General features: G+C 39.2%; 2 protein-coding genes across 3 annotated transcripts; one reads left to right on the top strand and one right to left on the bottom strand.

The window, feature by feature from the left end:
* Positions 1 to 2,025: 2,025 nt before the first annotated feature.
* On the top strand, positions 2,026 to 8,569 carry nmur1a (neuromedin U receptor 1a). The gene is made up of 3 exons (XM_058639384.1): positions 2,026 to 2,125; positions 3,189 to 4,139; positions 7,957 to 8,569. Exons 2-3 carry the CDS (start codon positions 3,227 to 3,229, stop codon positions 8,331 to 8,333), a joined length of 1,290 nt encoding a protein of 429 aa, XP_058495367.1. The 5' UTR covers positions 2,026 to 2,125; positions 3,189 to 3,226; the 3' UTR covers positions 8,334 to 8,569.
* dynlt2b (dynein light chain Tctex-type 2B) lies at positions 5,902 to 25,337 on the bottom strand. Of its 2 annotated transcripts, XR_009241395.1 has the most exons (6): positions 25,192 to 25,337; positions 23,762 to 23,895; positions 23,011 to 23,080; positions 22,553 to 22,616; positions 21,972 to 22,073; positions 5,902 to 6,198 (listed from the first exon to the last, which is right to left on the bottom strand). XR_009241395.1 is itself a non-coding variant. In XM_058639385.1 (5 exons), the coding sequence occupies exons 1-5, from the start codon at positions 25,236 to 25,238 to the stop codon at positions 22,026 to 22,028; spliced, it is 363 nt and encodes a 120-aa protein (XP_058495368.1). In that variant the 5' UTR covers positions 25,239 to 25,337; the 3' UTR covers positions 20,019 to 22,025. The 2 variants fall into 2 exon arrangements, 1 of the variants encoding a protein (XP_058495368.1); XM_058639385.1 differs by lacking the exon at positions 5,902 to 6,198 and having other exon boundaries at positions 20,019 to 22,073.
* Between the last annotated feature and the right edge of the window lie 881 nt (positions 25,338 to 26,218).

The raw sequence follows: 26,218 nt of genomic DNA, 5'->3' as shown, positions 1-26,218 counted from the left end.
AACAGGAGCAGTGCACGGCAAAAAGAAACAAAATATGATGGCTTTTTTCTTCTTTTTTACAGCGAGGCAATAAATTAAAGCGTTTTAATAGTTTTCATATCAGAGCATCATTATAATTTATTCAGAATCAGATCAGATCATTGGTTTCCATGTAAGTGTCATCACTGCTCCTGCAGGTTGCATCAAATGCATACAAATTGACTCTGCCAAAGCCTCTTTGTCACAGAGCAAGTACATGGCAAAACATTTATGGTAAGATTATTATTAATATTATTACTATTGTTGTTATTATTATTACTACCAGGGAATTATGAATACATACTTTTCATTCCATACCTTAGCTGCAAAGAGATCAGTTTTGTTCTGTTTGAAAGATGACGCTGATGTAGCAGAGTTTAATTAATTGAAAAGAGAATTCCAGAGGGTAGAAACATGATGACAGTCATCAACAACAGCACGGCATCATCACGCCTGTAACACTTAGGTTGGAGCTTGTGGACACAGAAAAGACACAGATAGCTTTCTTCCCAGCACTGACAGGAGAGCTTGCTGCAGACCCAGCAAGATGATTTTTGCCCCCATCCACATGGAAACAGGACATAAACCTAAATTACCTTTGTTTTTCAAAGTTTTATTATTTCTAGACAGTGGCGTAGGCAGAAATGTTTTTTTCTGGGCCTGTACAAAAGTGGGCAGACCATCTTGTTGCAGAAAGCTAAAAAGAAAAAGGCAAACATAAACAGACTGAAAAACATCCATAATTTTAATATGCCATATCATGCACTGCAAAGGCAATAACAGCAACATATTGCCTATACAGTATATATGTATATATATATATATATATATATATACATATATACATGCTCAACGAACAAAGCTGTCTATTAAGGTCGTACACAATCTTCAGGCCGGCAGAACCAGCAGCGCATGGGACTATGACATTAGCGTTTTACCAAAGTAGAGTTTTGGTTATTTAGAGGAAAACTAAAGGGTGGTGTTATAAGATTTTCTCACTGTGGGACCTGTTGCATATGGATAGAAAGCCGGTGCAATAAATAAAGTAAGCAGATTCACCTAACCTCGTGTGTACAGCTCCTGGGCCACATGATCTTAGGCTCCCTCCATCATGAAGCAATGATGTAGAGAGCCTATACCATAAAGATATTTCAGCGAGGCACGCAGTTTATTCCTCAGACCAGACAACTGTTCTGAGAGTCACATGAGGAGCTGGAACCAACCTCCAGATGGTGTTGGGACAAGCAGCATGTCACACGCTGGACGAGATGATGTCAGTAATGTTTTTTTTTTTTCATCTTGTACTCATTCCTCTCTTTGTAAATTGAATGTTTTGTTTGTAATCTACTGAACTCTGACTGTCCTGGGAGAGGGACAGTCCAGGACAATCCCTCTGTTTCTGACATTGGGTCGAAGGATAGAAGGCGTCACTTCCTGTACAGACTGTAAAGCCCGCCGAGGCATATTGTGTTCATGATGTTGGGCTATGTTTATGGATATATATTGTACATGTAGACATGGACAAGAGAACCTGAACCAGAAGTTGAAATCCAGCATCAGAGCGAGGATGAAAGATGCTTTTAGTCACTTTGAACATGGCATGTGTGCTGGTCTACTGGGATTTTCACTCACTGTCATATCTAGGGTTTATGATAGAAAGATCGGGAAAAGACAAAACATCCAACGAGAGGCAGTAAATCTGGGAGAACATGCCTCACTGCTTCCACTCACAAAACAAACAATAACGACTATAACATATTAAAGGTTAGTATTGCTTTTGTTTGTTTTGTCTGTGTGAAAGACACACACACACCACATGTCATCACCTTTATCACTGTATTTGCAGCATTATAAATGTAGATTTTGAAGGTCTGCACATTTATGTGTGGTATAGAGAGGATGGGGGTGAGTAAGAATGACGGAGAGTGAGAGAGAGGGAGAATGAGTGTGTGTGTGCACTATATGTGTGTGATCATGAGTGAGGCTTGAGGAGAAGGAGCGGCAGAGCAGTAGTACAGTGGACGGAGAGCAGCTTCTTGTTAACCCACCTCTTTAGACACTAATCTGCATTGACTCCAGGGAATAACAACACAGGAACCCATTAGAGGTAAGACGATTTATGCTCCTTGGTGAAAACTAGACATTTAGAGCAGTAAAGTGATTCATTGTACTCTAAAGCCACTATTTCCCATTATTATGTGCTTAAATATAGCAAGGAATCTTATCAGTTTCCTAATGTAATTGGCCAATTAATTAACCTGCAACTGTTTGTTGTAATTTACCCATTTATTGCGACAGCTATGTTTTGAAGAGATGTCACGTTAAAATGTTGGAAAACACATTTAGCTTAATTAAAGATAACATTTTAAGACTAATTGATCATGCAGTGGATCGTTACACAGCTATTTACTGTATATAATAACATTCAAATAAAACAAAACACCAAAAAAAATCATGTTAGAGGTACTTTTGAATATTGGGTATTTCTGTTATGTTAATGTTTGTCCATGGAACCAATAAAAAAAAAAAGGATTTACTGAGGTTACATCTCTGCGGCTATAACTTAATTGGTGACTTCATTTGTCTAAGTGGTGACTTTCTGTTGAATCAGTGGCAGGTTCAGCGTAACTGGATTGTTGGGGATGGGGGGGACAACTAGGTTACACTTACATTTAATCAGACTGCATTGTGAAGTAAATGCATTCAAAAAAATGAAATGTGAATAAGATAGTTCAAAAACAAATTAGACCTCGGGTGTAGGGACTGTCGTATCACTCGTAAATCACCTGGTTCCTTCTGCTTTTAACGTTGCAACAATACCAAATATGAAAAGAAAAATACAGTGACCAGAAAAGCACAGCACCGTGTAGCCAAATATGAGTTATCATCGTTTTAAAGAAAATATGCAGTATTTTCATACAGAGCAGGGACACAAATGTATTGTCTTTCCTTAAACTAATGGCTCATAAAATTTCATGCAATCAAAGCAACTGAACCAAACATGAATGTACTTTATTTATTTATTTATTAATGTACTAATTAAACCCATTTTGTCCATTAGAGCGATCTTTTTGACCCTCAGGCAGAAGTTGCATATTTACTAAATAACATTTAAAGCACATTTTAATGGCAATTAAAGCAGATGACTGTTTTATCTTATTTTTCCTCAGAGAGCACGTGCACCGGGGCAAAGTCGGCAAAGACAAAGATGTCAACTTACAACTGCTCCCTTGATCTAATACCTGAAAGAGGTGGGTGGCTTTGTCCTCTCGGGGAAAAGTGTAGCAATCTGACGCCAGGAACGAACAGCAGCCACGTCGACCAGGATGAAGCGTGTTTGACAGACTACCTGGAAAAATATCTGGGTCCTCGCCGATCCTCTGTGTTCCTCCCAGTCTGTCTCATCTACCTGATCATCTTTGTGGTAGGTGTACTGGGGAATGTGCTGACGTGTACTGTTATCGCACGCAACAAAGTGATGTGGACCCCGACAAATTACTACCTGTTCAGCCTGGCAGTGTCAGACCTGCTGGTGTTGCTGCTCGGCATGCCACTGGAGCTGTACGAGCTCTGGCAAAACTATCCCTTTCTCCTGGGGAAGGGAGGGTGTTACTTCAAAACCTTTCTGTTCGAGACCGTATGCTTGGCGTCCATCCTGAACGTGACAGCCCTGAGTGTGGAGCGCTACATTGCTGTGGTGCACCCACTGCGAGCAAAGTATGTCGTGACGCGCACCCATGCCAAACGGGTCATCCTCACAGTGTGGGGTGTGTCAGTGTTGTGTGCCATCCCCAACACAAGTCTGCATGGGATCGCCATCCTTCATAGTCATTCCACCAGCCAGGCTGGAAACGTAAATGTGGAGATCCCTGACTCGGCCATCTGTACACTGGTGAAACCACTATGGATGTACAATCTGACCATTCAGGTGACCACTTTGCTGTTTTTTGCTCTGCCCATGCTCATCATCAGCGTTCTCTACATGCTGATTGGGCTGCAGCTCAAGCACGAAAAAATGCATCAGGCACTGGAGGTGAAGTTGGAGTTTGGACAGGAGAGCTTTTGTAACATCCGTACGCAGCAGCAGAAGACACGTCGCCGGCAGGTCACTAAAATGTTGTGTGAGTATTTAACGCTTGTATTATTTTACTGGGAAGTGTGTCCTGGAGTCATTTGTCAGAACATATTTATGTGACATTTGTAGCACAACTGAGCCTCAATACGTTCTTTGGGGTCAGTACCAATATTTGAGAGTTTTTCAAGTCAGAGGATTTAATTTCTTTACTATAATATGGGGGCTATCTTGGCACATATATGACCATAGTGCTCCTGGGCTTTTTTTTTTAAAGGGGGGGTGTGAGCATGTACTGTTTCCTCTGGCTGAGTCAGCGGATTGTCTGTTGGCTCGGCACAATATAATGGCATACATCCTCTGAAGGGATCCAATTAAAGGAAATAACAAGTCATTTTAGAGGTGTTGGGGGTTTTCCAGCCCTGCCTAAAATTGTAGCCCAGGGTCATTTCTGTGTCAGTGAAGGGGAGATGGAACCACTAACCACAAATCTCTCTTTTAAGGAGCAAGGTGGGATTACCAAATTGACTTAGCGCTGAACTGATGAGCAATTTGATTATTTTAATGATGGAAATGTGAAAAGTGAAGCATTTTCCTAGTTCCGTCATTGTCTTGCCACATATTCATTAATTCACCTTTAAGTGTAAGATCTGTCATTGTTGTCTCTGTGTTATGTCTTTGTAAATGGAACATGTTTCACTCTACATTTACATTTAAGCATTGAGCAGACGCTTTTACCCAAAGCGACTTACAAAAGAGGAATAAGCTACATAGAAGAAGTCTTGGAAAGAAATAAGTGGAAATCAAAAACAGTGGACTGACAGAGGGTGAGAATGCAAGTGCAGAAGGAAGCTAGGACAGAAGATCCTCTTGGGAAGAGCTGGGTCTTCAAGTTCTTCTTGAAGATAGACTGTTCTGGTAGCGCTCGCGGTAGGTCATTCCACCAGCGTGGAACGACACTTGAAAAGAGTCTGGATTGTCTAGTGCGGAGTATTGGCACCACCAGACGACAACCCTTTGATGAACGTAGTAGTCGAGGGGTAACATTGGCCTTTAGGAGAGCATTTAAGTAGGTGGGAGCAGCTCCATGGAGCACTTTATAGGCTAGCTTCAGGGATTTGAATTTGATGCCGACGGACCAAGGGTAGCCAGTGGAGCTCAATGAACAGAGGGGTGACATGTGCCCTTTTAGGCAGATCGAAGATCAGACAGGCAGCCGTGTTCTGGACCATCTGTAGGGGTTTCACAGCACAGGTCGGGAGGCCTGTTAGCAGGATGCTGCAGTAGATAGATAGATAGATACTTTATTCATCTCACAGAGAAATTCACAAAGTCGATGGCCATAACCTGTACTACATTACATTACATTACATGTCATTTAGCAGACGCTTTTATCCAAAGCGACTTACAATAAGTACTGTACTAGGAGCTGAGTAGCCTGTTGGGTTAGGTAAGGCCTGATTTTTCTTATATTAAATAGTGCAAAGCGAGACTCTGGAGAACGACACTGGATTTATGAATTACACTTTTTAATAAAGTACCAAAAAAAAGGTTAAGTAACCATTACTCAATGTTTAACTAATCATTGGTTAACGGTTACCTAATCCATAACTAATAATTAACCATTAACTAAACATTCACTAATATTACCTGATTACTTAAAAAAATACACAAAAACTTTTGTGTGTACCTTATTGTGAAGCATTTCAAAATCGTGTTTGATACATCACTAATAGAGGAGATGGAAAACAAAACTCACAAAGGACTCACGCTTGACATCTGTTGCCACTCAGTGTTTAATGTAAATATAACAACTATATAACTTTTCTACTCTTGACATAATACAATAAAAACATGCAGCTTTTTCACCAAGCTGTACAATTCACAATACAAATGATAAAATAAACAGTTTTTATACTTCCACTTATTACTTTACTTGAAAATGAAAGGTTACCTAAACAATGCTGATCCCTTCATCTGAAACATCCTTTCATCTGTCGTCATCTGTCACACAAGTATGTTTATTGATGTAGGCCATGTGTGCTTCTGCATCACTCCAGGTCAGGCTCTCACATCAGATGTTTGGTCGCTGTTGAGACTCTGAAGTGCTGCATAAATAAAATCACACTTGAAGACAGAAGACACTAAAACCATGAAGCCAAATGTGTGTTCAGTCATGGAAGTATTCCCTGAAGATTGCACAATTTCCTCCTGTGTGAATAATCAATACTGAAAAACAGAGTGCAGTCATTTTAGAAAATAACTGAGCCATAATAAACAAATACAGGACTATATCATATTTCAAAAACTTTGAGACATATTTTTCGTATAATTTAGTGACCACTACTTTAGTCCAGTCAGTTGTCTAAGTCAGTCATCAAACTTCCTATGAAACAACAAGAAAGTATTGAATTTAGAATCATATTTTCCCCTTTAAAACACTGCCGTAAGATATTCCTATGTACTGTGTATGATTAAATGGAAATGCTGGAAAGTTCAGAGGTTGCATTCAAAATTAACAGGAAAGGAAAAAAAAATGATTAACTCTGATTTTGCTTTTAATGATGTCACTTTGCTTCCACTGTAATTAGCATGCTAACCAACTAGCCTCAGGTCAGCCCGTCTGTCCTGTTAATTGTTGATAATTATTTACGATCACGTCCGTCCTGAAAACACTAGAGGAGGAGATTTTATAAACCCTTTGTCTGTGGCAAGTGATGAATCACATTCCCGCCAACAATCCTCTTTTTGGGGCAAAGAAAAGTTATTGTACAAATAGCACCTTGTTCTTCAGTAGCAAGCTGTAGGCAACAACAATAGATTTGCTCCTGGGCTCCCCCAACAGTTGGTCAACAGTATCGTTTATTACAATAATGTTGAGGTACCGTGGGCATTTGTTGACAAGCCAGTGATACCAGTGAAATCTGAAGCAGGACTTCTAATATAAAAACAACCATGTCTTCAGACCAGGTACAGCAGCCTATGTTATAGCATGCATTGTGTTGCTTTAATGTCTATATCTGTCCAATAAGTCACAAACACAAACGCTTCGGTAACCTGTTTCAAAGTAAAAGCACTGTATTTGTTTTAACAAGGTATATATATATATAAAAGCTCTTTGAAAGTTCAAGATTACTTTGTAATACATATATATGTATATATGTACATATATACATATATATGTACATATATACATATATGTATCTATATATATATAGATACATATATGTATCTATATATATAGATACATATATGTATCTATATATATACATTCAAATATATGTATATATATACATACATATATACACATATTCATATCATATATATGTATATATGTACATATATACATATATATGTATTACAAAGTAATCTTGAACTTTCAAAGAGCTTTTTAGAAGAAATATGTTCCTTCATTGCAATCTTTCACACAGCTGTTACAACTGTTTTGTGAGAGTCATTAGATTTTCCTTCAAGAACCCTGTGAGACGGATAAATCAGAAGGGCAGAAAGCAATTGACTTTCCAACCACAATGACAAATGTGAAAATGTAATTTTGTTTTTGTATCTCAGGTCAAGCTCTTTTATGAGGAGCACTCAAAAACTATTAAGGACAAGTACTGGTCTCGCACAATGGTATGGGCAAGGACTATTTTCCAATTTTTAGTCTAAAAATGAATTGTTGTTGACGAAATAAAAGGCTGCATGTTGAGGATCCACTGAATTATAGACACACAGCCCTCAGAGGGACAATTTAATTGAGAACAAAGGGAGCGTGTTGGCAAAATCAATCAATGTACTGCTACATTAAACTGACCCCCGGGCTGTTACTCCTGCTGTGTTTTTCTCTCTCTTGCTGTTTTTTCCAGTTGTTTTAGTGGTGGTATTTGGGATCTGCTGGGCGCCATTTCACACCGACCGGCTCATGTGGAGTTTCATCCATGACTGGTCTGAAAACCACCTGGAAATCTTCCAGTATGTCCACATCATCTCTGGAGTGTTTTTCTACCTCAGCTCAGCCGTTAACCCAATCCTTTACAACCTCATGTCCACCCGCTTTAGAGAAATGTTCATGAAAGTCATGTGCCATCGGCCACATCACGCAACTCCGAGAAAATACTCGCTCAGCGTCACCCGGGTGACGCTCCGCAGCACACTGAGCGACGCGCCTCTCAACAACGGAGCGGCGGTTATTGAGGCCGAGGCAGAAAATGGAGTAAGACACGAGACCACTTTTTCAGCTTAAGGGGTTTTTCAAGTGTGGTGTCCAGGTGTCCTCATCTGATTCGAACTTATCCATGCATTAGCATTTTGTTTGAAAAAGTAATCGCATGCTCATCTGTTTTAGATGTAGGTCAGTGCTCTCAAACCTGGCAACTTATTAAGTCCTACCAATACTGTAATTAAGTGAAAAAAGCTTTTTGTTGCTGTTGATGTTATTATTCTGCCTCTGTTTGGTCTTCGTGAGTATGTACACTGTAATATGTACATTGAATCCTTCAACTGAAAAAAAAGATCCGTCAAGCAATAGAATCAGACACTGCTTGAGGCTCATAGTGGCAGCACAAGAACAATTTACCCCATTGAACTGCTGAATGACCGGGTTTTTGAGCAGAAAACTGCTCCGAATGTCTGAAAATGTTTTCTGTCACACTGTCACAAAATGTACGCAACAATCTCGCTTTACTAGTGCAATGTGATGACCCGCAATCTAAACACCACTGAGAAACACAGGAGCAGTTTTGTGGCGATGAGAGGCTTAATTAGCATTGTGTACACTCATCTTCACAAAGGTTTGAATGCAACGGATAGTCTTCACTCTTCATTACAGGTAAATGAGAGTAAATAAAACATAACAGTGTCAAAAGCAATGCAAAACAAATCATTTTCAATGCTCCATCCCATAGAGTTTGTTTCCCTGCATGATAGGTAGGGGTATGATTATGATTTAAATGAAAACACGCAAGTTCATTTATTAGGAAAAATACAGTTTTACCCTATGTTTGAATTGAAATGATACAAACTGACAGTTTGATGTTGAAAGTGTGTTTACTCTTTGTACAGTTTTGTCCGTGTGCAGTAAGACTAATTCTGTGTTTGATGAATTTGCTAAATGTATGTTGCTTTTTTTTTACAGTTTATACGTGTGTTGTTCTTTGTGTTGCCTGTGTAATTTCTCTCTGTTGCGTTGTGTTACGTATGATGCTGGACACAGTGTTTTCAAGTTGTTTCCAGTGATTCTCGAGAACTCTCAAATCATTTCACGCGTGATGTTTTAGATTGCCAAACTTGGACAATGCGGTGATTTCACCGCTTTTCGTGACCTGTCGCATTAGTTTCAATCTTTTATGATGTTGACTTATTGATGTGCCTCTTGCAGTGTTTCAGTGTACGCACATCATTAATTAATCTAGTGAGCAAAATGTTATTGTACTCCAATGGATGGCTGACACTGCACAAATAAAGATTTAAAAAAATTCTAAGGAAACAGCCACCATGGTATTCTTATTTAAAGCTATTCAAGTGGATGGGTCAGAGGTCCACAGAAGCAGTTTGTCATGTTAACTGAGGATGTCTATGGGAAGCATTTGGTGCAGAGCTGCTGTTGGTCCTTCATCTGTTCTTCAAGCAGAAGGCAGCAGGTGCAACTTTTTGTGCGGTACCATGAGCCACAACATGCTCAGAAACAACAGCATTTTCCATGTGTAACTCAATCATAATAATTAGTAGAGGTGCTGATTTACCCACTTAGATTTCCTTTACCGCTGACAGGGACCTGTAAAAGCTTTGCTGCAGATACTAAGTCGTCCCATGAGGCAAACTAATGTTATCACCTTTAATCTCATCTCTGCTCAGCTCTCTGTCCTCACAGTTGGGTGATTTGATTTATATGGATTTCAAGGTTGTCGACAGAAATCCCTTGCATTCAAAGTCTGTTTATTCATTGTATTCCTGTAATAACAAGCTAATAAAAAACACAGAATATCAATACTTCATTTGCAGGCATGAGGTGTGCTAAATAGCCTTCTACCCCATGAAAGAGCCGCAAGGATAACCCATCTGTATGAGAACAAACAATGGGCCGTTGAGTACCATATCTAATGGCCCAAAAAACACTGTGACACAGCCATGTGGGTAATGGACAACCTGCTCCCCCTCCAGAACCATAGCTGCTCACACATTAGTTTTTGCAACTGAGCAGTGGGTTACAATTGGATTACTCTGTCACTCTGGTATAAATTCAGATGTAGCATCATTCGTTGCAAAATAAACACATGTAGTGATGCCTTGTCATATAATCACAGGATAATACCCAGTAAATAGGAGGCATCTGCAGGAGCCTAGTCTATAAAACGCCCTTATTTGATAGTTGATTACCACGGGCTGCACTCAAGTACAAACACACTTTAGATAGTATTTTGTGGTTGAAAGTGTGAAGCTGTAATTGCTGGTTTTTGTCACATGTTACTGAGAGTGAAGCCTTTTCTCATGGTAGTGGCAGAAGTTGCCTGTGAACAGCTACGTACATAAAACTCCTGAAATCGACAATAACGTTGGAAACCTGCTCATGTAATAAAGCCAGGGATGACTACATGTCACTTGACGAATCTACATGTGAGAGTTCCTCGTGATCTGAAGCACTGCAGATTGCACAATTCACACTTTGACACTCTGGAAATGTCATTATACTAACCCAAGTCTGACAGTGGAGTCTTAACACTAGCTTAAGGCTAGGTTCAAGAGTAATGAAATGCCACTGATTCAAGAAATGTCAAGATCTTGACTCAGTAAACCACCACGAGCTGTGCTTTTTGAGAATTAAAAATTGACGTGAGGTGTAGTTGAGCAGAGTCTGTGGATTAAGAGGATTTTAATGTGATGTAAATGTTTGATATATTGGGAGGTGCCCTTGTTAACCCTTGGAACTTCTAATATTATCATCTTAGTCACACCTTTTTTCACGCTTCAATGACAAATCAGCATAACCTTTTAGGATTAGTATAGAAAGATTTGGTCTCGAGCATTATGCAAGTATGGCAAAACACTCACACAGGGAGAATGTACAAAACTAAAATAGGAGGCGAACCAAGAAAAGATATACAAGAGACACAGAAAGTACATAAAACAAGTGAAATCCAACATGTATGAACTTCAAAATTCCAGAAATAGGTATGCTCCTTATAGAGAAACCCTTAATGTCCACAAGCACTGAAAGAACACAAATGTCCCAAAAAAGCATTTGATCGCCAAATAACAAATATTCTCCATCATGTCTCCATACACATGCACACTGGGGATGAATGAGCCAGTGCAAAGGAAGCAGATAGTTTTCTCTGTGGCTGCGTAGCTGCAGAAAATACTACAAATGAGGAACTGTGATGGTGAAAATAAGCCAAGGATCACTTATTGTGGATCAGCATTGGCATCAGTAACCGTTAACAATGCTTGCGGTGTTAATGGTTAATGTCATTGCTGCTGTCGCATTGTAAGAGGACTAGAATTATACCGGTTTAAAATCACATGGGAGTAGTGCCTGTAGAAATGAGACCTTTAATCTAAACTTTAGTTCTCATATATGCAGAGGAACGAGAGAGAATGAAAAAGGTTGTCTCTGACCCTAATCAGTGGATTCACTGAGTCTTCCAGCAGCAGTATTCATCTCTGTCGACAGCTACAGTTTATCAGAGGTACAAGATTATCTGCTGCAGACTCCTCTTTCCTTGTGAATGGCTTATTTATTTATTTTTTTTTAATTAGCTAATCAGCTGAATCTGTGTGGTGCACAGTTAAAGAGGTGAGCAAGATACATCCAATAGAAATGATCTAAACACAGTGCACGTAATGAAGCCAAAACATGAACCACTTCTTCCACAAATACATTCAGTTTGTTTGTCAGTGCATAAATTAATTTATTTCTCGATACTGAGTGCAGTGAAAATGCTTCTAAAAGTCTAATTTTGCTGTCTATCTGTTCAGGCACTGTGGCTTCACAGGCTAAACAAAAAGCTTTGGCGTTTTGAACTTGGTGTGTGGTCTTTACTAAACCATTTTACAGTAGTCCTTTCTTTTGCTGCAGGTGGGAAAGTTATGTTCTGTTACCAGGACAACATTTAGCACATACTGTACGTGTGGTCTGACAACTGTAGCGCCACAGCTCCACTCCAGACCATTAACCCAAAATAAACCTATAAATACAAAGCACAATATTAAAGCCATCCTGTCTTACTGAGGAAATGTATGAGAGCATTACACCTTTCAGTGTACAGTGTTTACAGGGTGAGTAACAATGCTAATACACTGGCTGAAAAAACAACAACATCAAAAATTAAAGGTTTTTCATGATCCATGTTGCCATTCTCAACATCTAATGGTATCACATTAGAGTTGTGCACTGCTCATTTGCTACCTGTAGCCGCAAGCTCACGAGACAAAGCATATCATTAAGCTATACTTGCACGTACTTTGGTGCACATGTCATCTTCCCATGAATTTTTCAGTCAGGCTAGTATTGCATAGGCGTAGCCTTCAACAGCAAGCTATTGTTAAGACATTTGGCACAAATATCTTGACATCTTAACATGTTGCCCTTGGATGAATAATCAGGGTTCTTCAATGGAGCATGTGGTTTGGTGTGATCGCCTTAATGGCTTCCCAAGGCTTTAATTTACATAGATTAACAAAGTGAGAGTTTCTACTTTTTCTATAACCTATAACCTTGAACATGAAATTCCACAGCAGTGTAAGACAAACATGCAAACGTAAGTAAAAACATAAAACGTAAACATAAAAAGATGTGTTTTCACAAATGATTGTCAACCTATGACTCAGAGCTACAGCACATACCTGCAGCATTATGACTCATCATGCCTTTTACCACTTGAATGGCTCTTAAAGTATCATACCCAAAGGGTTGAAGTTGAAATTTAAATCAGATTAGGAATGCTGGCAGAAACGCTGATTAGCACGCGTTGTCCTGTCTTGAGTGGTGCCAGATGCTTAAAACCCCTGGATCCGTCGTCCAGATAGATTATCAACACTAGCCACTACTGAACTACTCCAGTGATCTTAAAGCCGGCTCTCCCAAGAGGAGAAGGTGCAGATTGGAAAATAAGGTTTAATTTAAGCGCTGGCACAACACTAAAGGCGTGTTTCCACTAGTGCAACTCTACTCGCCTTGGCACGGCAAGGCCATTTTGCTTTTCCATTAGTGATAGTACCTGGTACTTATTTTAGTACCTTCTGTGGCGAGGTTCCAGGCGAGCTGAGCCGCTATTAAAATGTGACGTCGACAGAGTCAGAGTGCCGTCACAGGAAGAGGCACAAGAATCAAACCGAACAATCCCGAATCCTGAAAACGTGGGTTAATCTCCAACATTTAGCAAGGAAATGTCTAAAATCTCAACATTTAACAGAGGAGTCAGGTGTATTTAGCGATAGTGTTATTATTGACAAACAGCTTTGTAAAGATGATCTCAGCTCACACTTTCCTGCTAATGAAAAAAAAGATACTTGACTCAACTTGGTGAAGTGATATACAGCAACATAATTACTGTAAGAAAATAAACAACACATCACCTAACAAATAAATGGACTCAGGAATAATAATTAAAAAAGCAAATGTTCTCATGATAAATGTCTTTACAACAGCTGCTCCAACGTGGCAGTTTGCCAGTTTAGCTTATGTGGCTCAGTTATCATACATGTGATGTTGCTATGGAAACCAGAAAATGTCTTACTGAGCATGAGGGTAAGGATACACATGCACCCATGTTCTCTGGTGATTGCCAATCATCAGTGATTCACGAACAGCTTTGCAAGAGAACTGTTTGAAAAGACACGCTTCTTTTTGTTGAAGCCTTTATATAACTTTCAGTTGTATTCAACTTCCACTAGGCAATTACACAAACAGTGGGCATTGAGGTTTTTGTAGTATTTTTTATGTTTGCGCCGTGACAGACAGCCTGGCAACCTTCTCGCCAAATGTCAGCTGAGGAAAGATCCAGCTCCCCCACTGCTCTCAAAGAAAAAAACCGTGTAACTAATGGATGGATGGATAACTATGCAATCAACCAAGTGGGCTGACAAAGTCTTCCATTCTGCAAGTGAATGAGGGATTACATAGCAAATCTTAGAGGTAAGATCCCCATCAGGAAGTTTAAATGAACAACAGTGGCCATTAAGCATTGAAATGCAAGATAATACAGCCCCATCTTGCTGTCTTAGTTCCAAAACAAACCACAATAATGGGCAAATTCCTCCTGGTTTTGGAGGCAGAAGTGTTTCTGTACATAATTCACCCAACAAGTAAATCAAACACAATTCAGCACAAATCTCATCAAATTTAGCTAATTTTCAATGAGGAAAAGCAGCATAAAAAGCACAACATCACATCAAAAGGTCTTCATTTTGAGATTATAATTTGAGAGCACAGTTTTATCAAAATGACGTTGATGACCTCTAACTATTTATATTCAGATGACTCGCTTGCATGGCTATTAAAAATAATGAAGCGTAGTGATTGAATGCTGCATGTGCACAACTTCTGTAAGAGCTCTGGCTAGATTTGAAAGACAATGTTTTCATTTTTTACCTAGTGATGCTGAAATACGATTAAAGTGTGGATGACTTACTTAAATGCTGTAAAAATGTTGTAAAAACTGTGTAAAATGGAAATATAAGGCATATGGCATTCTGCATCATCTAATATGCGGCTTTATTGTTGAATTGTCAGTTCTACACCTGTTGCCTGATCAGTTCTGTGTCTGTGGTTCCCATCCAGAAACGTGAACTTGCTGTGTCTCACCTTTCCTTGTGTCTTTGGACTTTGGACAGTTTTTTTTCCCACCTGCCTCCTTCACTGTATTTGGTTGTCTTGTCGTCTCGTCTCATCATGCAACAGTTCAACACTGCTGTTTTATCCATTTCTATTCTGTCCAGGTTCAGAGAGACCTCACCCTAAGTTGTGAATACAATATACCAATAACAATATCACAGGGAATTTCATTACTTCTGACCAAAACAAAAATAAAGAAGACAATAAAAACAATGTGATGATTAAATACTTCAAATATTATGGTTAAATGTCGTTGGTTACGGACACTATCACCTTGTGAAACGACACTATACCAGGAATACCTTGAAGGGAACCAAACTGCACTTATGCAAAAGCATATGAGGGAAATTAAACTGGTTTGTAGAGGCAGTAACTCTCAGTACAAAATCAATATATTAGAAAATGCTGGCAACAGACTAAAAGGACAAACTGCAAGCATTTTTAATTTTTAATTAAATAAACATGTAATCATGCTAACTACCAGTTCTTAGTATGTACCCTGAAAATTACGCTAAGCCCTGCACTGACTGCATTCACGCAAATCCTGCAGTGCTCTAATTACTGCTGATTTATAAATATATCTAAGAAGGAGTTTAATTATCGTTGCAAGGTTCTGGGAAATGGAAAACGAGAGAGCCGTTGACATTGTTCTGCTAATTATCACATTCTGCTAATTATCATCATGCACGTTCCCATGACATGACGCAACATATGAAAAGAAGCCATGTGTCTCAGTTTCACTGATCAGAACTACAAAATGTCCACAAATGTGTTTTTTTTTTCAAACAGCTTCAGTTTTAATTCCTTTCTCTCTCTATAGTATCTCATAGCTGTATAGTATCTCTCAGTAGGACACTTAAAGACACTCTTCTTCAGATCATTAAAAGACACCCATACGGCCTCTGCATGTCATTTATATTTTGACAGTGGATAATTATGTACTAATACACAGGTCTCTGATAGATATACTGTTCTATTTTGTGTCAATATAGAAACGGCTCAAAAAAAGAGTGCAGCAGGTGTATTTTTGTGTCTGGGCTTAATACATTAAAAAGTGCAGGGAAGAATATTCACATAGAATAGATTTTTTTTTTTTTTTTTTCCACACAAGCATTGCTGATCATTGCAAGCTGAAAGTCAGACAGAGTCAGGCCACATCCCAATAAATGCCCATTTTATTACCTTATTACTCAGGAAAATGAAGGTTTGGAATCATATATGTCAGAAGCTTACATTTGACTCATTGGCTATACTCAATTTTAGTTTTCAGTAAAGGCCAGCTCACTACAAATATCACATTTGTAATCATTTTGTAATGACAGCGTGGACGGAAGCATCATTTTTCAAGGTCAAAATGACATATGTGGACAAATTATATGCAAATGAATAAAGGCAGGTGGCCTTTTCTCTGCTGCCGTCTGCTTTGATGGATAAGCTTGGTAAACAGAATGGTAACATGAAAACGACGTCTGGAGCCATGCTCACGAGTAGCAGAACATGCGCCAATGAATCTTAATAACTACATTAAATAAAAAGGGGATAAAGCACAGTAACCCTGAAGACATAATGAGTGGTGAGTGATGCAGCAATCTCTGCAGATGGGAGCAAATGACTCCTACACTGATATACTTAAAACATCAACTATCAACCAGCCGTAAACTAAAAAGCCCTCAGAGATCAAGCTTAATGATTGAGGGACATGTATTACACGCTGATGTTCAATCAGTCAGTGCAAAAATGAAAAAACTACGACGGCATCAAAGTGGGTACTATAAAGAAATGTGACACTGAATGTGTGCAGAGGTGATGGAAGAGTAAACAAACATTACAAAAACAGCTCAACCATTACATTTATTTAGTCACGGTGGTTGGAGTGAATGTTCCCATCAACGTTGCTCAACTTCACATTTACTTACATGTATCGAGAGTAAAGGGAATTCCTCTGTGTGGTCTTCTGGTCCCTCTGCAAGCAGAACTGCTCTGGCCTGTGGTTTGAATGGCAGGTATTTAGGGAAGTCTGTTGGCTTTGAGCCAGAAAATTAAGGCTCAGGAGGAGAGCAAATTCCCCGAAAAATCAATATACCTCCTTAATTGGTATAGGCTCATGGGAATAAGGCATAACCAACTGGTGAGGAACACTCTCCTGTCCATAAACTAAAAATAAAGAAGACATCCCATTCTTGGAGAGATTTCCAATACCGGAGTGTTGTTCTAGCATCTTACCCTGGCAATAACAACTGAAAACTTTTACTGTACATGTTTTCTCACCTTCGCATATTTGACCACGCTCGACTGTGGACACAGATGACCCAGAGATGTGCACATGTTCAGGATGAGGAAGAGGAACATCTTCATGCCAGTCATTTTCAGTCCTATGTGCCCGTGAATGACAAACTATTGGTCACACGAGGAGGACCTCCAACGTCATAATTAGTGTTATTCATCATGAACAAAAGATGAAATGATTTTGTTATCAAACTGTAGGGTCCAAAGGAGCGAGCTGAAGTAGATAGACGAGTAAAAGAACGCAAATAAACAACAAGGCTCCAAAGAGAGGTTCATTTCCAACTTCAACATCGTTAGGAGTCAAAATGGTTTCCTCGATAGCTCGACCATAAACAAAATTAAGTACTACGAGGTCACCAACGTCTGTTGTCTGAGTGGGTAACAGCTACAGTACGTGTGCATCTTAACCTCAAACTGAAGGTAGTGTGTGTTTCTGGTTTACATGTAGATTGGAGTGTTTTGAAGAACTCTCACAAACGTATCAAATGCGCCAGTTTCACTCATGACGTCTGATACAATGTTCACCGAATGCAGTCAATAACACATAACATTACCTCCAAGACAAAAGCCAGTCAGAGTAGTAGAGAGCTGAGAACAACAGAGGGTTTGCAGAGGTCACCATGACCACTGCTCCTTACTGTAAGTGGCAAACCTTTAACAGACGGTATCTGTCATTGTGAATTTACACTGAAATACATCAAACCATGTACCAAACCACTGCACAAACACCATCATAAAGAATTTAGACACACATTTCTCACAGCCTGCTCAAACAGAAGAGGAGCAATCTGACTCGAACACCCTAAGGGTTGTGTATGAGAAAGACATAGATATATTAGGGAGTATTTCCACAGGTCACCACATAGATCATTGTGTCTCAAAGATAGCGGTTACCGCCAACAGTGTCCAGCTGTTGCCATAGCTACCTAAGTCTAGACTCTGCATATGTGGAAGATAAGAAGAGCTGATTTTCAAGATGGGAAAGTATAACATATAGTGCCCTGCAGGGTCACAGATTAAATGACCTATACTCTTAGAGATTACACACAGAACATATTACATAAAGAACACCGTGAGTTTTATCCAATATAATACTAATTCTGAAGTGAGACAACAATCAGCCACCTCCTCTACATGCATGATCTCAAGCTGAGCGGGACATCGACTCTCTGACAGCGAAGACATTGAAACGTGGCTGAAAGATCAATAGTAGCACCTTGATCCAGCCCATCTATACCTATGCCCTGCGGTAATAAGATACCCTGTTGGCATAATTGCCTGGCCAAGAAGGAAGAGCTAGAGGCCACTGACATCAAGAAAAGCACAGAGAGGCCGAGGAGCAGTGAGTGTCAAAGCCACTATCCAGGATGAAAAAAACGAACATCCAAGAACACAACAAGAATATGTCCCAATGATGACCAGCTAAGTAAATGCCTTAGGCTGCTGAAATCCAGGAGGAGCCAGAGGTGCAAACATGGAAGGACAAGCCCCTACATGTCATGCTCCACTGTCAAATTGAAGAAGTGGCTGATATACCAATGGCTGGAGAAAACCAGCCTGAAAGACAGCACAGAGGCTCTAATCATGGCTGCACAACAGCAAGCTCTAAGCAGAAGATCAATGGAGGCTGGGATCTGTCACACCAGACAGGACCCCAAGTGTAGGCTGTGTAAAGACACCCAGATGAGACAGTGCCGCACATCACAGTAGCGTGTAAGAAGGGGCACATGGAACGCCCCAACCAAGTGGCTGGAATAGTGTACAAGAACATCTGCACTGAGTATGGACTTGAGGTCCCAGGGTCAAGATGCCTACAAAGGTGGTTGAGGACAACAGGGCTAAGGTCCTATGGGATTGCCTGATCCAGACAGAAAAACTGGTGATGGCTAATTAACCGCACTTAGTGGTTGTCCATAAGCAGAAGAAGAGGGCAGTAGTGATAGATAAAGCAAAGCAATTGCAACATCAAGAGGAAGGAAGCTTGGGAAAATATCAAGGGCTGAAAGAGGAGCTAGAGGAGATGTAAGGAGTAGGGCAAATGTGGTCCCAGTGGTTATAGGAGCACTACGGGCTAGAACCCCCAAACTAGGAGAGAGGCTCCAACAGAAGATCTGAGATCTTTGTCCAGGAGAGGGTAGCCCTAGGAACAGCTCCCAGGTCTCTGATAGATAGTCCAAGTGGGTGAGTGGGTATTTTTATGTGCGTGCATGTGTGTGTGTGTTGTGCCAATGCCATAATGAGACATTTCAATAGCATAAAGCTCCAAATGTGTAACAAATATTCTGCTTCCATAAAGGAAAAAAACAGGTCCCAACTCAGATAAGTGCAGCTGCTGCTTTCTATTTTAAGTTTTTCCACAACAAAAAATGTAACACCCTTCTCTTTTATCTTCCACACAGCTGGCATGATTACTGCAGAGTGACAGACGGCATCTCTCTCACGTTCTGGTCACGTGATGGTGGAGCGTCATGTGGTGAGAGAAGCATTTGTGTGATAATAAGGGTTTATAGATGATATCAATAACCCTAACCCTTTATTTTTTTTTTATTTCTTCTGATATCTGATGCAGTAATCTTGACCAGTATATGACCGTTGCTCCTTTCTGCCTCATTAATCTTTATTTATATATAGTCTGATAAGCTTCTGATAATCTTGTTTTCCTTCTGGAAGCTAGTTTGCAAAACTTCGACGTTAAGTGAAACACAAAAATATATGAAAATGCCTCCTTGTCCAACGGAAAGCGGGTGCCTCAATTCCACCAACTAAATACAGAGAAGAAAAATGGATATGGAGTTTTCAGATAACCAGAAATAATGGTGAACAGTATTTATTTATTTATTAAAATATGTGTCGTTTACTAAAAATAGGGTTTACATGGCCATCTTTTGACTAGTCTAAATCTGAGGTTAAATTAGCAGCAAAAAAAGTCACAAAATCAGTCAGAATTTCTTCTAAATGAAATGAGAACAACGGAAAATTCCACAAAAACACATAAAAAGCAAAAGTCTTATCAACACACAGTAACAAATATCTAATGCATTTTCTTACGTCCTGTTTAAATTACAGTGCAAATATCAAACGTAAAAACTTAGACCTCAAAAAGATCAGCATTGTTACAGTAATTTGTTTTATTGTGAAACAAATTCCTCCTTTAAGAAGAATTTCGAACAGGAAACCTAGGAACAGTCATAGATCCAGTTAATTGTGGTGGCTCCTCAATAATTAGTATATATCTGTATAAATGTAGACCTTTTTCACTTGCAGCAGACTGATATAACTTTCTTGTTTTACAACTAAGACAAAAATGAATCGGCTCTCTTTCGGAGTAAAACCACTCGTGACCTAAAGGTCAGTGAATTCATTTTAATCAAGCGAAAGCAGCATGAATAATTTACCCTAATAACTGGCGGTAGTCGTCAGGATGTCTTTGACAGCACTCATTTTCTCTTAAACCATGCATACAGTATTATTTCCGGCTGATGGGCATTAAGATGTCAGTATTTTTCTAACTTTAATATCTCCTGTCAGGTGGACACAGGATATCATTTTCACCCTGTTTAATCCTAGAAAGCATGTGCTGACAAATCAGACTCGACCTTATGTGTCTTAGCTGATCCGAACTGATCAAATCCTATAAAGTGGACAACCATGACTCATCGCCAGCCACAACTATATCCAAACTTTCCTACTGGCTATATCTAATGTTTCTGTCGGGGATGCATGAGCAAGTGATAGGAGTGATCACAAAGCATCTTGAACAACCCGTGTGTAACATGTTGTTTTGAAGGCAGACATTGAATATATTGGTCATAGGTATATTTGTGTAAGCCTAGAACTGCTTTAAAATTTAAATTGTTGGTATTTGAGCCTGAGAATAAGCCTCTACGGAGGCTGCCCTCTCGCTGTGCCATGTTTCTGCAGACGTGAGCTCCATGTTGTAAAACGAAAGCCTCCGTTTGTTATATATCTGTAGCCTCATCGTTAAAGGTCACCAATTACAAATTGACCAAAAAAACACACTCTAGGGGAGTGAATTCCAAACAAGACTGAAAGGTAGTCAGACAGTGTTTACAATGGCATAGTGCTACAGAGGTTTGGAAGCTAAAAAATATAAAAACCTATATATGTGGCTATAGAGATCTCTTTGTAAGCAGGCACTCGAGATTATGCAAACAAACCTGAGCACATCCCTGTCTTTAATATTGGAAACAGAGCAGCAAGTGAGCAATGAGGTTGAGCAGTTTTCTTGCCTTCGTATTTTTCTGAATTTCAACCTTCAATGTGAGTTAAAATCAGAGTTCTAAGAACCTGACCCATAGTTATATGTGTTATGATGCTAACAACTGGAGACAAATACTGACCTCTACTGTACTGCTGAGTCACTTTGCACTCCATTATTCAGCTGCTTTTAGAGCTGAAAGTGCTGCAAGTACTGAAATGCATGTGACCAAAAATAGCATCTACTAGTCTGCCACGTCTGCTAAATACTTATAATAAATATAGTTAGGATGTATTTTAATTTGTTAATCACTTGAAGTAAAAAATGTTGCTTTTTTTAAGTATTTAAATTCATGATCAATGTACATGTTGTAAAGATCTTAACTAGTGTGAAATTCGAGTATTTACACACCTTCGGCATGTACGGATATGCAACCTTCTGCACTGAATTTCACCAGTTCTGATCTTCAAATGTAGCATTTACAATACTCCAGATCAGTGCATTATGGGCCCAAAATGCTGGAAGTGAGCCGATGTTCACCTCACCCATTTCCATCCAAAAGAGTTCTGCCATCCCTCCTCTAGTTCGTCATCTCATCTTCAGTAATAATAGCTCCCGAAAACTGCGGCCAGGCAGAACAAGCTCTCCTAAAAGGTAAGACACAGAGAGTTTAAGACGATGCACATGTAAACAGGCGTACAAAGTAAAGTAAAATGAGTTCATGTGCAGCAGCTTCATCTCCGGTACGTGCTGTTGCTGTAACATGAAACTAAACATGAGCAAGAACACGAGAGAGAGAGACACTTTTATCAAAGCTGCCTTGAAGTATTCAATATGTGGTTTCTTTCTTTTCTGGTAATCATATCATTTTATAAATATTTGAGAAGTGTGAAACACTATTTGACTGAAAGGATAAATCAGAAATAATCTCAGAAATAATTTTAAATTGCTTGTTATTAAGAAAAGACTGAAGAAAAGAATGTTTTGACTTAATCTTGATGAATTAAAACGGTATGTGAATGACTAAATATGACTAAGGCTAATATGGACATTTTAAACAAGACTTAGATTAAATGAAAAAAAAGAAAATGGGTGACAAAATGAACACTAGTTCAAAGGCACCTACGTTCATGAAAATATCTTCTGCATAATTGTCTGTGTCGGCATCCCAGAAACATCTGGAAGACATTCTGAAAAAAACACAACAGGAGAGACCGATCACATACTAAGTCATGGACAATACACTGAAATACATTCATTACTTTTGAATGTATTATTTTTGTGATAAATACAAAATACAGCCCAGAAATAATGAGAGTCAATACCTGTTTGACAACACAAAACATTTTTTGCAAATGTGAACAGCTAAGCAGAGCTTAGCTACTGTTGCAGTTTGTAAAACGACTATAGTTTTGGTTTTCACAGTATTTTTACTGCAATAGCACTCTATTGACAAGCGAGTGACACACACATTTATTCTTTAATGTAGTGAATATGCAACATAAATGTCCACCTGTGTTTCCCCGGTGCTACAAAATCTATAAACTGTGACATTTGTCTACACAGCATCACATGATCACTCACTTGACCCCCTGCCCGCGCTGTTCTCCGATGACAACCTGCACGACAAGCTTATATCTGTCAAATCCAGCATCTGTTGAGGACGAGAACGGAGCTGTAATACAGCGTGCAAAGATAGCAGGAGGCCATAAACAAAACAACATGCAAAGTATGCGTTATGCAAATGACCAGAGAGAAACAAAAGCAGGTTATATACGGCATGAGTCACTTAATCAGAGGGGGAAAGGTGAGCAGGCGGGTGTGGGGAGAACTAGTAATGTCCAAAAACTTCTGGTGGGCAGATGCAGAGTGGTGAGTGAAAAAAAACAGGCTGCTTTTTTCACAGATATCACAATATAAGTATATAAGTACTGGGGGCACAATGCAGCAACATGCTGCTGTGAATGTTTTTAATCTCAGATGTGTGAATTTGGAAGTGTTTCTTATTTTCTGACCATGAAGAAATTTAAAACTGCAATTAACCAGTGTCTTTAGGGGGAGAAAAAAAACACTCATTATCTTCATCAATATAACCTTTTGGGTCATATTGCCCAGCTCTTCATTTTATTAGTTGGACTATGACTGAGCTATATCTTATTGATGCAATCCTGTAGCTATATTTGGATTCATTTATATTCACTCTTGCACTTTGTCCCCTCCCATGAGTTATTCCAGACTGCGAGTCACATCAATCAAGAGTGTCATTAGTCGGCCGACTTACAATAGGGGGCATTTATCCAAAAAGGACATGTTCATGTAAAATGAAATGACTCACTCTTCACTTTGTCCTTGATGCAGTCTGCCAGTGAGCGGGACAGCTCTGGGACTTGATCTGGGTCATACTGCACTCCAGACAGTCGCTCCCTCACAATTTCACGAATGCACTCCTTCACAATGGCTGGTTTAAACCTGAGGTAGCAACAAGGCACAGGGAATTAAAAATGATCAGCCAGCCCTGATGATACTGTACATGTAGACATCTCCCATAATGATGGTTGTGCAGGCTTGTACATAATGTAGCCAAAAGGGATGTAATGGTTTTGTCATTTTCGCAAAATGGCGAGAACAAATGTCTCAGTACTGTTGCGTGTGGACCTAAACTACAGAAACCATCCTCCTCCTGATTAATAAACAGAATTTAAGTCTTTGTCATTTTAAAAAAAAGAATTGGGGAAAAAAACATATCATCATACCATGGACTTGTTACACTGGTATTATCATATTAGTAGTAGCCACCAATAAAGAATAAAGACATATACCATATATACCATAACATGTATGTCCTTATACTGAGACATGCACAGTATGTCACTTATGTGGAGATACTGTTTGATCCTCTGGGGAAATTAAGATACACACAGTGCTTTAAAAATCTATAAATCTATTGCCTCTAAACCCCAGAAAACTTTTATTTTATTTGTGATATGGGAATAAATCCAGAAAAAGGGACATTTCACTGCCTTTTCTGCATCTAGACAACGTTGGACCAGGTCCAGATCCAAAATATCTAGCTTGAAAACTGTCAACCTGGACTGGATTGTACCAGAAAGGTTATAGATTATCCAAAACATTGTTTCTAATGTGGGAATCATTTTACCTATTTTCTGAAAATGCAAAAAAGGGACATTTCACTGATTTTTCTGCCTCTAGACTGCATTAGACCAGGTCCAGATCAAAAACCTCTACATCTAGACTTGTCAAAGCTGGACTATATTGTCCCAAAGAGGCTGTAGATTATCCAAAACATTGTCTCCAAAACATTCCATATTGTGAATCATTATCCAATTGTAAAAATGCAAAAAAGGGACATTTCACTGGTGTTTTTTTCTGCATCGAGACCATATTAGACCAGATCCAGATCCAAAGTCTCTATAGTTAGACTTTTCAAACACGGACTGGATTGTCCCTGAGAGGCTGTAGATTCTGTTGATACAGTTAAGATACAAATGAGTCGTCACGTTCGTGAATACACTACTAAACTTAACATTATTAGCAACGTACGTGGCAAATACGTGGTCTTTCAATAACACGTTATTTAAACTCTCGGTAATGTGAGGAGTTAAACTCGTGGCACAGCCGCATCACTAATGACACTGAAGACGCTGATTTGGTGGCTGGTGAAAAGTACGTCGTTAGCAATGAACACGCTAAAAGCTAACTCAAGCCGCGGGTACAATAGCGGTTTTACCAATGAGAATAACTCACTTGTGTTGATGATGAGGTCGGATTAGATAGGAATCAGATTCTTCCATGGTTAGTCATTAAAGTTTCTGCCCCAGTAAGACTGAGGACCCGAAAAGAGACACACTGATGCTAACCAGCTAATATCTGCAGAGTGCTACCAGCGTTACCATGGCGACGTAGGTTCTGTGCTTCCTGTTTCAAAATAAAAGCATGGGAGTCGACTTATGGGTTTTGGAAATCAAGGCAGCTGTTGGTCGATTTATAATGCCGACTTATGTTTTTACGTTTGTATTTTATGTTATATTTCTATGTTTGGCTGTTCCCTCCATCTGATAAATGTCAATATTATCAATTCATTCTTGTCTACTTAAATGCAGTTTTATTTATTTTATCTTATGATTTCAATGTCTATTTTTATTTTAATCTTTTGTTTGTAAATAAAGTTGAGTGAATTGAGTGAATAGAGTGAAAAGAGCAAATATGAGTAAACCCACGTAAATGGCATTTGTAATAATTAATAACTAATTAATGACATAATGATATACTGATTATGATGATTAAAATGTTTGCCAGTCACTTCCAATTATTAAAGAACCTAACTTTATTCCTGGTTTAGTTCTGAAAACATGTTTAGTTTAATCAACTGAATTAATTACAACCTCCAGGAGGTCAGGGTCATGTTTGTTTGTGAGCAGCACAAGATGTAGTGGAAGGATTCTGAGGGTGTATTTATGGCCAAATGAATAAATTAATCGATTTTGGCAGTGATCCCACATTAGTGTATTTGCAATTTTAGAAACCAAGCAGCCTCAGTGGAGGTTTAGCAGCTTTCTGAGTGCTTTCTCTAGATTTTACATGTGTTACACTGCTGTCAAAGCCTGTGAGGTCTTGAAAGGGCCATAAAAGCAAGGCAAGAAGAGAAATTAACATATGTATGATCAAGTCTTTGGCCACTGAGCTGCTCCAAAGTAAAGGTTGGAGTTCAGAGGAGGCTCCACCTGAGTTTCTTCTATATATGTTTTTCAAATGTCAACGATTGCGTTGCCTC

The sequence above is a fragment of the Solea solea genome, chromosome 9 (genome assembly GCF_958295425.1).
Source record: "Solea solea chromosome 9, fSolSol10.1, whole genome shotgun sequence".
In the NCBI taxonomy this organism is placed as follows: domain Eukaryota; kingdom Metazoa; phylum Chordata; class Actinopteri; order Pleuronectiformes; family Soleidae; genus Solea; species Solea solea.
The sequence above is the reverse complement of the archived record's forward strand: the minus strand, read 5'-3'. Positions and strand labels throughout refer to the sequence as shown.

Coding starts and splice junctions, on each gene's coding strand:
- nmur1a (XM_058639384.1), top strand. CDS start 3,227: ATGTCAACTTACAACTGCTCCCTTGATCTAATACCTGAAAGAGGTGGG. Junction 4,140..7,956: donor GCAGGTCACTAAAATGTTGT/GTGAGTATTTAA, acceptor TGTTTTTTCCAG/TTGTTTTAGTGGTGGTATTT.
- dynlt2b (XM_058639385.1), bottom strand. CDS start 25,238: ATGGAAGAATCTGATTCCTATCTAATCCGACCTCATCATCAACACAA. Junction 22,617..23,010: donor CAGCGCGGGCAGGGGGTCAA/GTGAGTGATCAT, acceptor TGTTTTTTTCAG/AATGTCTTCCAGATGTTTCT. Junction 22,074..22,552: donor CAGAAGATATTTTCATGAAC/GTAGGTGCCTTT, acceptor CTTACCTTTTAG/GAGAGCTTGTTCTGCCTGGC.